General features: G+C 48.9%; 1 protein-coding gene across 1 annotated transcript in view; it reads right to left on the bottom strand.

Moving 5' to 3' along the window:
- LOC141074187 (transcription factor HES-5-like) overlaps nucleotides 1-15,349 on the bottom strand; it is a 46,404-nt gene extending 31,055 nt beyond the window's left edge. The window contains exon 1 of the mRNA XM_073561737.1: nucleotides 15,148-15,349. Coding sequence (XP_073417838.1) covers nucleotides 15,148-15,180 — 33 coding nt within the window. The 5' untranslated portion in view covers nucleotides 15,181-15,349. The remainder of the gene's footprint in view (nucleotides 1-15,147) is intronic.
- Between the last annotated feature and the right edge of the window lie 265 nt (nucleotides 15,350-15,614).

The following is a 15,614-nucleotide window of genomic DNA, read 5'->3' on the forward strand; positions in this document are numbered from 1 at the left end:
TGCAGCATGAGACGGTGCATTATCATGCATGAAAATGATCTTGCCGCGGAAAGCACGGTTCTTCCTCTTAAACCATGGTAGGAAGTGCTGTTTTAGAAACTCCACATAGATTATGGAGTTTATCTTTAACCCTTCAGGGATCCTAAAGGGGCCGACAATCTCTCTCCCCATGTTTCCTGCCCAAAACATTACTCCACCTCCTCCTTGTTGGCGCCTTATCCGTGTTTTCATGGGGTGTCCATCAACCAGCCATCCTCCACTCCATCCATCTGGACCATCGAGCGTTGCACGGCACTCATCGGTGAACAAAACAGTTTGGAAGTCAGTCTTCATGTATCGTTTGGCCCACTGGAGCCATTTCTGCTTGTGTGCAGTGGATAGAGGTGGTCGACAGGATGGCTTACGCACAGCTGCAATCCTCTGAAGGACCCTGCATCTTGTTGTTTGGGGGACGTTGGAGGCACCAGCAGCTTCAAAAACTTGTCTGCTGCTATGACAAGGCATTTTTGCAGCTGCTCTTTCAACCTGACGCAATTGCCTGTTGGAAAGAGTCCTCAATTTTTCCATATCAGCACGCACACGTGTGTGCTGGGAATCAGCTACATACTTCTTGATTGTGTGATGATCACGATGAAGTGTCTTGGCAATGTTCATTGTAGTCATGCCTTGACCTAAATACTCCACAATTTGTTGCTTCTCAGCAGACGACACATCCTTTTTCTTTCCCATTTTGGCAAAAAATGTAGGCTGCTTAATAATGTGGAACAGCCTTCTTAAGTAGTCTTGCCTTTATTTGGACACACCTGCCAAACTAATTTGCACAGGTATCTGCAATTGCTTTCAGTGATATAAAGAGCCCTGACACACATCACCATCAATGAGTTTAAATGACAAACAAAAAAATTCTAGCCTTATCACTCCAAAACTCTTTTTGTATAATAATTTGGAACACAGTTTAGTTACTCAAATAGCCCTTATATAAAAGCTGCATTTAAGCTTGCTCCGTCTCCATCTCGTCACTGCATCCTACGTACCTGCGAATCCTACACAGGTAACAGCTGCTTTACTAGAGAAAGGACAGTATGTAGCCTAAAAAGGACTTTTCCTTTAATGGTCCAGCAGCGGTATACAAGTGTAGTACTCGCAAGTACGGGGGATGCAGTGACGAGGCGTGAGACGGTTTGGGCTTTAAGGTGTAACTTTTATTTGTATAGATGTCTTTGGGGCTGTCTTGAGCAACCAAGAAACAAGCAACCTAACAATAATTGTCCTCGCAGGGACCAATCACAAGAATACACTGATAATGCGAACACGACTAATTCGGCTAAGGCCGGTCACTATAGGACCGCGGTATGGCCGACTACGGGTCCTTAGTTCCAATGTGTCACTTATCTTTCTGATGTCCGACGGAGTGCTGTTCGGTGATGCTCTGGTGTTGCAGCCGCTGGGCCCAGCCGGCGAGGATCGCCCAACCGGCGAGGATCTTGTGAAGTCTTCGGGCGCTCCTACACCCAGGCGAGGTGGGGGCGCAACAGGCCCTAGGCGAGTCCTTTGGCGGAGCAACCCCCTGTGAGGGCAGCGGGGTTCTGCCTGCTAGCAGGATGAAGGAGGCCGCAGCCCCCGGGCAGGGGCGAGCCGCAGTTATGCGGAGTGGCAGCTGGTAGGCCGCGGGCACAACCTGGGGCTGTGCGGAGAGTCCTACTGAAGGCAAGGGGCATGTCCCAGCTGCGGGCTGCAGCGGGGCGGTGGCGGCTGCGGGCGGCAACGGATAGGCTGCAGCCATGGACTGGAGTGGAATGGCAACGGCTGCGGGCAGCAGCGGGCAGGCCGCAACCGCGAGCTGGAGTCGGGCAGCGGCGGGCTGCAGCAGACAGGCTGCACCCGCAAGGTGGAGTCGGGAGGCGGCTACCGCGGGCAGGAGCAGACAGGCCACACCCACGGGGCGGAGCCTGGCGTTGTCTCTCTGTTGGACGGCTCTGTGCCGTCTCCCTGCAGTCCACCGTGAGTCTCCCTGCAGTCTCTCTGGTTGCTGCTTTCTCCGCTCTGCTCTGGCTTTTGCTCTGGCTCTATGGCGCTTCTTGGCTTCCTTCCTCCTCCTCTCCCGTTCTGCTGACTCACTCCTCCTGGCGTCCTCAGTCCTTTTTATACTGGACCCTCCCCCAACCTCTCTGGAACTCTCTATGTCCTGTCCTCTAATTCTGTCCCCTGGAAACAGTTTCCCTAGGAACCTTGGTGACAGCCTCCTTGGTTCCGGCCCGGGCACACAGCAGGGGCGGCTCCTTCTACACTCCCCAATCCTGTATGCTCGCCAGTCCTCGGGCGAGGGCTTAGGGAGGCCTGGGCAAGTTTTCTGCAGCGAGTTTCTTTTGCCACACGAAGTGGTCCTGTTCGTAGCGTTCGGGGGGCTTTCCAGCTGTCGTTCGCTCGGAGCGCCGTGGTCCGACTGCGGTGGAGTCTTCTGGGGTGGCAGAAAGAGGCGGGTCGACCGGGTCTGGTGGGTTGACTGGGTCCATCGGAGTATCATCTCTTGAAGTGTCTGTTTGTACTGTCTGGGGTTCTTCTTCGTCGTCTTCATCCCAGACTGCTGGTGGGGGTTCTGGGACCTGAGGAGGGGCCTCAGGTCGTGCAGGGTCTGCGGACGTACAGGGTCGTAACATACTGCGATGTACGGTATGAGTGGGGAGGTCCTTGTCTTTTTCTGATTGTATCTCGTACACTGGCCCATCGGGGCTTATCCGGCGCAAAACCCGATAGGGATCCTCTTCCCAGCGGGGTTCTAACTTGTGCTGATGGCGCTCATCCAGCACAAGTACTCGATCTCCGGTCTGGAAGTCAATGAGTTGAGGCAGAGCCCCCCCCCCGGGGTGTTCCAGGTCCTGAAGTTTGGTGTGTACAATTCGGTGCAAGCTTTGCAACCGATGCTGATGGTTCCAGACCCACGAGAAGACCCCTGTCCATGGTTGTTTCTCTTCCGGATTCAACTCTACCTCCGTAATTCCTTTGCCTTCCCGGCCGAATAGCAGCGAGTAGGGAGTGTACCCAGTGACTCGGTGCACCCGGTTGTTATAAACCCATACCAGTTCAGGGACGTATTCGGGCCAGCGGGCCTTATGGTCACTCTCCAGGATTCGCAACATTCGAATCAATGTTCGATTAAATCGCTCGCAGGCCCCATTCCTTTGTGGGTGATACGGAGTGGTACGGGATGTGTTGATGCCATACAGTCGATGTAGTTCTTCCATGACTTTTCCCAGAAAGCACGCGCCTTGATCTGAATGGATCCGTTGGGGGCAGCCGTAAACTTGGATAAAGTTTTTGCAAATCGCATAGGCGGCTGATTCTGCGGTCTGATCTCGGGTAGGGGTCACCACGGCGAACTTGGTGAAATGGTCCACCATGACAAGACAGCGCTCATACCCTTGGTATGCCGGGCCAATGGTCACGTAGTCCACCATCAAGAGTTCGAGGGGCGCTGCTGTAACAATAGTCTGGACTGGAGCCCGCTGCGCAGGTGGTTTAGCTAGTTCACATAGGCGACAAGCACGCCAAACTTCTTCCATGGCGGTCGGCAAGCGAGGGTGGTGGGCCTTTTGCTGCAGCTACTGAAATGTCTTTTGTGCCCCAAAATGTGCCCCCTTCTCATGGGCCTCGTGGGCAATCCCGCTGAGTTGGGCTCCCGGTACCACGACCTGTCAAGTGATTGCTGATGTTGTCCGTGATACTGTATCCCGGTACAATAGTCCTTCTTTGATCACCAATTTTTCCCACTGTCGAAACATTAATAAGGTATCCTGGGTTAAAGTTTGCCGCTGAGTGTCGTTAGGTAGTTGGCTCGTGGCCACCCACTGACGCAGGGGCCCAATTTCTTCATCTTCTTGCTGCTGCTGGATCCATTTATCCCAGGACTGTTCTAGCATGCCCCCAGCGGGCCCTATGTGAGATTGTTCTTGGGTGAGGGCGGTGAGTTCGGCGGGGGCCAGAGCGAACGGCGTCTCTTCTCCTTCTAGTTCGTCATCCCGGCTTCGCTCTGGAGTTGTACGTTGGATCCTGGAGAGCACGTCAGCATGTACATTCTCCTCTCCTCTTTTGTAAATGATCTTGTATTTGAATTTGGCCATCCAGGCTACCCATCGTTGCTCCAGGGCCCCTAGTTTGGCATTTTCGAGGTGGGCCAGCGGGTTGTTGTCGGTCCGTACTACCACCTCGGAGCCTGCCAGGTACTCTGCGAACCGCTCCGTCATGGCCCACACGCCCGCGAGGAGCTCGAGCTTAAAGTAGCTGTAATTGTCAGGATTACGTTTGGAGTCGTGGAGTGATCGGCTGCCATAAGCGATCACTTTCTCCCGGCCGTCTTGGACTTGCGACAATACAGCTCCTAGCCCGTGAAGACTCCCGTCAGTGTGCAGTATGAACGGCTGCTAGAAATCCGCATAAGCTAACACCGGGGCATCCGAGAGTGCGGCCTTAAGATCTTGGAAGGCCTCTTCCTGCGGTTCTCGCCACTGAATCTTCCATCCATTCGCCCCGGCAGGGGTCCTCTTTAGCAGGTCTTGCAGGGCTCGGGCTCGATGCGCAAAATTCTTTACGACACAACGGTAGTACCCAGCCAACCCCAGGTAGGCTCGTACATCTTTTACCGTCTCAGGAGTAGGCCACCCCTGAATTGCGGCAACCTTTTCCCGGGACGGTCTTACGCCTTCTGCAGAGACGGTATGCCCCAGATATTCGATCTGCATCTGGAATAGGTGGCATTTCTGGGGTTTTACCTTCAATCCGTACTTCTGCAGTCGGCCAAGCACCTGCCCCAACCGCCGCAGGTGGTCCTCAAACGTAGCGGCATAGATGATGATGTCATCCAGGTATATCAGCGTGGCCTCGAAGTTGAGATCTCCCAGACACAGCTCCATCAGCCGTTGAAAAGTCCTGGGGCCGTTGGCCAGCCCAAACGGCATACGATTGAGTTCGAACAGTCCCATGGGAAGAATGAATGCAGTCTTGGCCCGGTCTTCTTCCAACATTGGCACCTGCCAGTACCCGCTGGCCAGATCTAAGGTCGAGAAATATGTCGCTTTTCCCAAGGCGGATAGGGATTCTTCAATGCGGGGCAGCGGGTACGAGTCTTTGATGGTACAGGCGTTCAATTTCCGATAATCCACACAGATCCGCAAACTGCTATCTTTCTTCCGGACCAACACGATGGGGGCTGCCCAAGGGCTCTGGCTTTCTCGAATGACTCCTTTTCGCAGCATTTGGCCCAATAGAGTCTTTACCTCTTGATAGAGTTGTGGTGGAATCTGCCGATATCATTCTATAATAGGAGCTGTTCCTGCAGTGGGAATACCATGCGTGATGGCCGTGGTACATCCGAAATCGTCCTCATGTTTGGCAAATACCTCCTGATGTTGGCCCAGAAGTGTTTTTACCTGGAGTATCTGGGCCGGGGTGAGACCAGAGAGTTCTGCTCGCATTTTTTCCAGGATAATTTGGCCCTTTTCTTCGGCCGAGGACCTGGAGGTCTGAAGAGATCGGATGGATACTGTCCATGGGTTCACTTTTAGCTGGAACGCCGGAGCCGGGAACACTTCCTCCAGGGGTCTCACTAGTATTGCCATTTCGGCCCATTTCGGCCCGCGGTTTCAGAATGATGTCTTGGTCTTCTAGGTTAACGCACCGCACCAGTACGGTCCCTTTCCGCACGTGGCCAGGGTGCGGGCCACCAGGACTCCGGGGGGGCAGGTGCTCCGAGAGGCTCGGCTCTACCTGCATCTCCACTCCTTCCAGGGGCACAGGAGCCCGGATTGGTAAGGCCACCACCGTCTGTCCTGGCGGCAGAACGAGCTGAGGGGCTCCCGGAGCAATCACCTTCCCCAGTGCCTCGCCCTCCTGGCAGTCCTGTTGGACTCGCGCTCCCCGCACCAACTGTTGAAAGACCTGCCCTTGGGGCATGCGGGAGCCCCACTGGCTCAGAGTCTCTTGGGTGGGCTCGTTCAGGAGTACGCTGCCGAACTCTCGCAATATATTCATACCCAAGGGTGTTTATCATTGGCTTCTCCCTGGGTCAGGATCACTCCTCGGCGGCCGAGTGGTTTGCCGCATAACGAAATCTGCATCCAGACTACTCCAACAACAGGAACTGGCAGCTGGTTGGCGGCTACCAGCTTTATCATGGACGCCCACTGGGGTCTTAGTGCTTTAGGAAAATGCCGCTGAAAATAAGTCTCTGGCATGGTCATAGAATCATAGAATCATAGAATCGTAGAGTTGGAAGGGACCTCCTGGGCCATCTGGTCCAACCCCCTGCTCAAAGCAGGAATCGCTAAATCATCCCAGTCAGATGTCTGTCCAGCCTCTGTTTGAAGACTTCCATTGAAGGAGAACTCACCACTTCTCGTGGCAGCCTGTTCCACTCATTGATCACTCTAACTGTCAAAAAGTTTTTTCTAATATCTAATCTGTGTCTCCTCCCATTCAGTTTCATCCCATTGCTTCTAGTCTTTCCTTGTGCAAATGAGAATAAAGTTGATCCTTCTACAATGTGACAGCCCTTTAGATATTTGTAGACAGCTATTAAGTCTCCTCTCAGTCTTCTCTTTTGCAAACTAAACATTCCCAAATCCTGCAACCTTTCCTCATAAGACAGGGTTTGCAGACCGGTCACCATTCTTACTTGCAACCCTGTATCGACTAGGCATCGTACAGCACGGCCTTCAAGCTCTGCCCATACCACCGGACACCTCGCCACCAGATCCCTGGGACTTCCACCACCCCTCGCCATGGTTTCTGGCTCCGAGCGGCGTCCCCCCAGCTCACATGGCTGCCGGAGTGGGTATTCCACACGCCACGGGTACTCTCGGGCGAGGTGGCCAGGCTCTTTGTACTCATAACATTCCTGAGGCCGCAGGGACCGACTGTCCCTGAGATTGCGGGGACCCCAGGGTCCCGGGCGTGCCCCAGGCCATTCACTCCTGGCCTCGGCCCTTCTCTTCACCTCGGCCAGTTCACCTCTGATATCATTCAGCTCTCATTTCATGTCTTCCATCCATTGTGGCTCTTCAATGGCATGAACGAAGACTTCCGTGCTCCAGACCTTTCCCACGGGGACTGTCAACCCCTGTTCCTGTTCCCACACACGCGCCTGACTCCCTACCTCAGAGAAAGACATATGCGGGTTTACCCAGACCTGCTCCCACACGGCTTGCTTAGTCAGAGGGTCTTGGAGTCTGGTCACTAAAAGGTCACGTAGGGTGAGGTCGATGGGTCCCATCCCTACTCCGTCCTTCCACTCTATGGCCGTGTATAATTCCTGAAGAGCATTCATGTACTGGGTGACCGTCTCCTCTTCCTCTTGCATACGACTGAACAACCGGGTTCTCAGTTCCCCCACATTTGTCGGATCCCCATGTGTCTCCTCCAATATCTGTAAGACCCTAACAAAGGTGTTACGCTGTCCTGGGGGTCTCAACATTACGGAATCCCGGGCCTCCCCGTCCAATGCCATAAGGGCTACCTCAGCTTCCAAGTCGGGGGTCATCGGATGCATTCTAAACAACCCTCGCATCCGTTCCGTCCAGCTTCACAGCTTGGTATTGGCGCAAGAGTACCTAGGCAGGTTGCTCAGCATAACCCCCAAGGAAATGCTGGACCAGGGGCCAGCGTTGCCCCCCTTTGGACTGTGGCATCCCCGCTCACGCTTGGAGACTGCATCCTGCCGACTACGCCAAATGTAGTACTTGCAGGTACAGGGATGCAGTGACGAGGCATGAGACGGTTTGGGCTTTAAAGTGTATCTTTTATATCTATAGATGCCTTTAGGGCTGTCTTGAGCAACCAAGAAACAAGCAACCTAACAATAATTGTCCTCGCAGGGACCAATCACAAGAATACACTGATAATGCGAACACGACTAACCCGGCTAAGGCCGGTCACTATAGGGCCGCGGTATGGCCGACTACGGGTCCTTAGTTCCAGTGTGTCACTTATCTTTCTGATGTCCTCTGATGTTGCAGCCGCTGGGCCCAGCCGGCGAGGATCGCCCAACCGGCGAGGATCTTGTGAAGTCTTCGGGCATTCCTACACCCAGGCGAGGTGGGGGCACAACAGGCCCTAGGCAATAGGCCGCAGCTGCGGGCTGGAGTGGAGCGGCAACGGCTGCGGGCAGCAGCGGGCAGGCCACAATTGCGGGCTGGAGTCGGGCAGTGGCCGCGGGCTGCAGCGGACTGGCCACACCCACGGGGTGGAGTCGGGTGGCGGCTGCCCAGGGGGGAGCAGACGGGCTGCCCCCGTGAGGTGGAGACGGGCGGCGGCTGCCTCGGGTGGGAGCGGACGGGCCACACCCGCGGGGAGGAGCCGGGCGTTGTCTCTCTGTTGGACGGCTTGGTGCCATCTCCCTGCAGTTCACCGTGAGTCTCCCTGCAGTCTCTCTGGTCACTGCTCTCCCCGCTCTGCTCTGGCTCTGGCTTTTGCTCTGGCTCTCTGGTGCTTCTTGGCTTCCTTCCTCCTCCTCTCCCGTTCTGCTGACTCACTCCTCCTGGCGTCCACAGTCCTTTTTATACTGGACCCTCCCCCAACCTCTCTGGAACTCTCTATGTCCCGTCCTCTCATTCTGTCCCCTGGAAACAGTTTTCCTAGGAACCTTGGTGACAGCCCCCTTGGTTCCGGCCCAGGCACACAGCGGGGGCGGCTCCTCCTACACAAGTACTGCAATAGCAATATTGAACACTGCCTACAGTATATGCCTACTCTAAAATAAGCTCTTGTTCCTGAACTGCTTCCAGAGGAGAGTGTGCAGAGAATTGTGTGAACATACCCTTATATTAGGGCGCAGACAGACGGCCGTATAACTCGTGCTAGTATTGCATCTTAATCCTCGTACTGGCTGTCTGCTCTCCTGACCTGAGTTGACAGCTGCTTAGAAATACATCACACTGTCATGCTTAGGTCAGGAGATGTGTCGGGACAGTCCGTGCAGAGCAGTGCGATCATCTCATGAGTTGTATGGCCATCTGTCTGTGCCCTAAGACCCAATGATGCGATGTGACTGGCCAATCACAGTAATGCAAGTAACCAACATGGCTATAGCATTGCCATGTATGGCAGGCAATTCCCGCTTGTTCATTGGCTGAAACATGCGGGGTGGGGGCTTGAGCTCCCGTGATACTCGATCTAGTAACAAGCATACCTGAGCCCCCCGATGCAGTGACGAGCAAACTCGCTCATCACTAATCTTTATGAAAAAAAAAATCAACCCCGAGGCACTTCCTTTATTGACAGATGGCAAAAAGATTGGGTAGCTTGATTTCAACATGCACTATCTCAAAGTACATAAGCCACCATTAGAGGGGTCTGACAGAGGCTTAAATCTCCTTACACATTGAATAAAGTTGGTCGAATCTACCGATATTGGTGGGCTTGGTTGACTGTGTAGTGTTTATGTCAACCTCCCAACTCTCTCACTAGCTTTTTGAATTTCCAATTATCAATTTTTTTGTTTTCCCGGGAAATATATGTCTTAGGAGTCTAACAGTGGCTCTTTGATAGAGAACACAGAGAAGTGTCTCTATTTTGGGGGGAGTTGGGAGTGATAGTTGTCTGCCGAGAGCTATCTAAAGTGTTTGCGGGCCTGTACTCCATATATTTAGATCATATACTGTGGATTGTGACCCCTCGCGGGCAGGGTCCTCTCTCCTTCTGTACTCGTGTGTCCCTTATCTTGCACATGTTTATTGTACTTGTCTATATTTCCCCTTTTCCCTGTAAAGGGCCATGGAATAAATGGCGCTATATAAATGTATAATAATAATATACATGCTTCACTATGGACCACCTAAGTTTCAGAAAGGACGTGGAGGTGTCAAAAAGTGAAGAAAAGAAAATCGATTGAAAAGAAAAAAAAATTTCCAGTAGAACTGATAAGTAGAAAGGTTTGGAGGAAGGTGATGTGGTCAGATGAGACAAAAGCTGAACTTTTTCGCAACCAAGGTAAGAAAACAATGAAGAACAGACTGACATTCTGCAGGAAGTAAAGTAAAGTTGTTTACTCTTTATGAAGAGACCACTTCAAACTGCTTGGAACATCTCGAAGAATGATTTTCCGGAGAAGAAAAGGTAAGTGCTACCATGAGTCCATTTACTTGGGGGCTTTTCAACCATGGAGTGGGCTAAAGAATGGGATCTAAACATTCTCCAAAAGCAACTTCTCCCAATGATCCAGCAGCAACGTGATGATGGGCAATGCTTTTTCCAGCATTATTTGCCTTTTGACATGCTCTTAGTGACTTGGATAATAAAGCACTGACATTTTGGATCCATGGCCAGGAAACTCCCCTGATCTTAATCCCATTGAGAATCTGCGGTCAATGCTCGAAAAGCGGGTTGACAAACAAAAACACAGAAATTGTGATGAACTCCAAGCTCTGATTAGACAATAATGGGTAAGTCAGCAGTCAGGATTTGATCCAGCAGCTTATATCCAGTTGCCGGGCAAGGGGCAGAATTCTTGAAAATAAAGGTCAACACTGTAACTATTGACTTGTAATACAAGTTTAAAAACTTATTAAATGATGATAATTGTACTTCAGTAAGCTTAAAAAATATCTGACTTAATCATTTAAAAACACTGGAGAAGCAAACTTTGCAAAAACCAAAATTTGTGTCATTTGTAAAAAGTTTGACCACAACTGTTTAGGTAGTAAAGAAAGAAAACCAGGGACACACTGGGTTCTGCCAGATTGAGTGACTACAAACCTTGTCTGTAGAAGACCTATTAAGAGCTGCCAGTCTCCCACTCACAAAGCTCAGGTGACACTTTTCCATCGAAAAAGATGGTGGGACAGTGCTCCAAAGTCAAAGTGCATACTCCCATATTAGGACATCAGGGATCTACAGTGTGTATGACACTATTTTTATGAAATTACAAACTGTGAACCCCTATACCTTTGCAAGAATGTGTACACACACACACAGATCTGCAAATCCATGAGTTTGCATTTGTTGAAGTTTCCCACACGGCCCCCTCGTCTCATTAGCATAAGGGACAATAGAGAACTCACTATCTTGTCTGAGCAGAGCTGCACTCTCTGATAACCTGTCCTCCATGGATCAGGTGCAGTGTACAAGTCATTTTAGATGGCAGATAAAGCAGGAGAGCAATAATTGTGAGAAGCACTTTATTGCACACCCTAGAGAGCTATTCATGTGCACCCACTCATTAGCAATATCTGATGGGCAGGCTCCAAGAGGGTGTGGGACACTAATCAATATAATGGCCTACAGTATACTAATGTTAAAGACCCTGGACAGCAGGAAGGTGATGTTATGCTCTGTGCCCCTAGGCAGCAATGACGGGGGCTATCTGTTCCATCAGTAATTTGTGTTCTTCAATAAATTTTTATTATGCATAAATGAAGTGCAAATATTACATTTATCTTTGCAGTTAACAGAGGCATCAGTATTTACTGTCAATTATATTTGGATATATTAATTTATATTTGTTTTATTTTATTTTTAATATTTTCACTTTTTAAATAATGTTTTATTGAGGTTTGTGTTATTCCACAATTCTGTTTAAGGCTCATACCCATCAGTGTTAATAAAATCGGTCCAATGTTGTCCCTGAAAAGTCAGACAAGCGTCCTGCGAGTGGAGCAGGATTTTTTCCAAGGATTTTTTCAAGTATGACATCCGTATGCAATGCGTTTTTCGCATCATTTTTCCATTTGAAATCAGTATGTTATTGTAGGGCATGTCAGGTTGCTAGCCCTATATAAACCCCTTTTTCAACATGTCTAATTCTGAGCACTACCGTATACTCTTGGGGAAAGAATAATTTATTTTTGGGGTTGCCAACAACAACCTGCAGCTAACAACCTTTTTCACTGGATAATATCCTGTGAGTATGGGATTAGCTATCCGACCATTGTTGATCCGTGGAGGCCTCGCAGATATTGGGTACACCCACTCGTTTTCCAACGGCCTAAAAGGGGTTGTAAGGACATCCATTGAGGTATCCAGAGAAAGGTATGGCATACTCTCAAATGTTCCTGCGTACCCATGATCTGCTACGCGACCTCTTTCATTATGCTTTCCATTGTCTCTGTCCATTAAAAAATACTGTGGAGCCTAGGCCTTTGTTTGGTGGGTTAATGTTTGCAGAGATGTTGGAAATAGCAGATGTATGATACTTATCCTGAAATAGTCTCATAAGAAACATAGACTACTAGCTTAATGACATTTGTTTGTTTTTGTCAAAATAATTATTTTGCTTCCTTTGTTATTTTTTTTCCATTTTAGATTCCTTTCCACTGGAGAGTCGTATACTACCTCCATTAAGATCTCCTACTTGGAAGAACAACTACCAGGATGCAGTGGACCCATATAGTTAAGATGGCGGCAACACAGATGCAAAAATACCGATGGGACAGCCGCTCACATCCTGCTTGGTATATAAATGCACAATGAAAACTTGTATGTGGCGCTGTTCACACTATGGCAATGCACAGCATCCAGGTTAACAGCCTATTAGTTACGCCCTTCTATTAGAGCAGGCGGGCTGCCCAGCGCTATCAAGATGCATCCCATGTGAACAGACACCACAGTTTACAAGACCAAATGGGCCCAACTGCACCCCGAATAAAAAAGTGCAAAAAAAAAACACATTAAAAAATGTGAGGTATTAGTTGATATTTTGGCCAAAATACGTTAGCTCGTAATCCTCGTCATGGATTGGTAGGATGTGAGCGGCTGTCTCATCAGTATTTTTGCACCTGTGTTGTCGCCATCTTAGCTATATGGGTCCACTACATCCTGATGCATTTGCTTGGAGACCTTGGCAGGTAAGCATCTCTGCCTTTTTTGCTTTATGTTTGAAGAACAACTACAGTAAAAATAGTGAAACATACTTGTTCAGAAATATGGACTCGTCTAAATGAGAAAGTGATGCCGGACCCAACCCCTGAAGAATGGGAGAGCATATCAAGAGGGATGTATGTTAGGTGCCAGTTTCCAAATTGTTTGGGTGCTTTGGACGGCAAACACATCTGGGTTCCGCCGAACTCAGGGTCCCAATACTCCAAGTAAAAACAATTTTTTTTTCGGAGTCCTGTTGGTGGTAGTTGAGAGCAACTACCACTTTGTAATAGTAGATATTGTGGCTTATGGAAGGTGTGCTGCCCCCAAGGATGCACCCTGGTTCAAGTGGGGAACCAGTATTGTGGCAGATGAGGCTTTTCAACTCACATGCCATTTGATGAGGCTTTATCCTTGGCGTGGTTTTGACTGACTATGTCGGATTTTCAATTACAGGATAACTAGGGCATGGCTAAGTGAGCAAAATGTCAATGGTGTCATTAAGGCTGTAGCAATACTACATTATTTTACCAGTAGCCACAATTCGCCTGTGTCTGTGGATACTGAGGGAGGATTGGCTAACAATCCTGGTCCAGTTGCACATGCTTTGGCCCAACGTAGGGATCTTTCAGGCCTCAGAGTCCGTGAACTTCTTGCAGATTATTTTTTGACGCTAAAGGGGTCCACGCCATGGCAAGAAAATGTTGGTTTATGATGTTTACACAATGATTTTATTTGGTTATGACTTCAAATAACCAAAATATGTGTAAACTTGATTTTTAATTTAGTTTTCCCAGTGCAGAAATGACTCATTAATAAATGTGCCAATTATTTTGCTACAAACAAAAAAAGTGTTTTATTTTTCACATAATAAATTAAATAAAGCCTTAATTCTGGCACATTTATAAACTTGCATATTAACAAAAAAAAAACAAAAAACAAACATTAATAGAAACATTTACAAATAGAAAAATGAATGAGGTGATGTGGAGGGGGAGTGTGGACTGGAGGATTCTTGTAGTTGGGTTGTCCGCTGAGGGGTTGATTAAAATGGCAAAATGGTGAGAGGTTGGTTGTTAGGGGGAATTTGGTATTGTTGACTGGGGACATAGTCAACCGGTCCAGAATAATAAATTCCGCGATCCTGGTGTGGTGGTCAAGAGGATCTTTGCCTGCGATGGCCAATATTGTATGTTTGTGGTCGAGGGCCATAATGCCAGCCTTCTGCTTGGCGAGCTAACTGGGGTTGGTTGGAGTGGGCAGCACAGTAGTCATGCTGGACAATGGGTTGCTGCTGTTCCACATGCGCATTAGCTCTTGTGTCTGGTGTATGTCTGGTGGAAGTTTGTGGTCTAGCTACTACAGGAGGTCCTGTTGCTGGAGGACTGACAATGTTAGGAGAATGGCCTGAGTATGGTGGTGGGCCAGTGGTAGGAGGATGACGTGAGTATGGTGGTGGGTCGGTGGTAGGAGTATGGCATGAGTATGGTGGTGGACCAGTAGTAATGTGGTACTCGCAGGTACACAGGATGCAGTGAGGAGATGGAGACGGAGTAGGCTTCAATTCAACCTTTATATATGGATTATTGGAATAACTGGCAAGCTAACAGTAGTTTTCCTCGCAGGGATTCAAACAGTATATATGTAAAAACTCAGGAGGGCACTACTGAATAAGATATGCGGATCAACCAGCAGTCAGTATAAACACAAACTGAGAAAATGGAGAAAAAGCTACTGACCAAAATGCAGGGATCACTGCAAAATTACAAAGTTTATTGGTAACAAAAAGACAACATCCATGTAAAAACATTTAAAAAGTCATACAATGACATGAAACTGTCACAAAGGCTTATATTAAAGCCCAAAGAGCTCCCTTCAGTAAGTGGACATACATAAAAAAGGCTCTAGAATATATCACATATAATAGCATACCTGCAATGAAGAAATGTAATACTAAACATAATGATCCGTTGAATAATCCATCCAAATAGACTATGGTACAATAATGAATGCAAGTAATAACAAATGTAAGCAACTGAGCCATGAGAATAAACACCATAGGGTATTGAGCATAGATGAAAAGTATAGCAATCATGGTGTAGCCAAGAGGCTAAAATGACCAAGATTAAATCCTGCCTGCATAGTCCCTATATAGTGCCACTTACAAAGGGGGAGCTTGTGGAGTGCCCTACGCGTGCCACACACCAAAAGGTGGCTTCATCAGGGCCTAGAGAGTCAGTTTGTTACACTTGTTTAAATATGCTAAACAATCAGTACATATGTGCAGCAGCTGCAGCGACGTACCCAATTAGCTGCAATGGAGGCCTGGATACACATGCACACCAGAGGAAAGAGAATAATCCATGACTCACAGGTTATTTCCGGGTTTGGAGCAGTGTGACGAAACACTACACACTGCGCAGGTGCAGACAGGAATGACTCATCACATAATACACAGTGAATTCCAGGTTTGGAGCAGTGTGAACGTCACACCGCCCACTACACCAATGCAAACAAAGTAACTGAATACAAAAAGGTTGTGTGACGTAATGAATGCCAAATGCGCAAGCGCAGTAGGCGCAAGATAAAATAAGCGCGATTCCACTGTGTGCCATGTCATTTAGCATATAAGCGGGCATACCTAGACATATAAGTGAGTAAAGTGCATCAAAGGGAGACATATGCTAGAATAAATCCCCATATGTAGGCGCCGTGGCACTGATTATCACAGTCTCAACAAATGGAAATTTCACAAAGTGTAAAAATGAGCG

The sequence above is a fragment of the Dendrobates tinctorius genome, unplaced genomic scaffold, assembly GCF_039654945.1.
Source record: "Dendrobates tinctorius isolate UK_male_01 unplaced genomic scaffold, ASM3965494v1 ptg000326l, whole genome shotgun sequence".
In the NCBI taxonomy this organism is placed as follows: Eukaryota; Metazoa; Chordata; class Amphibia; order Anura; family Dendrobatidae; genus Dendrobates; species Dendrobates tinctorius.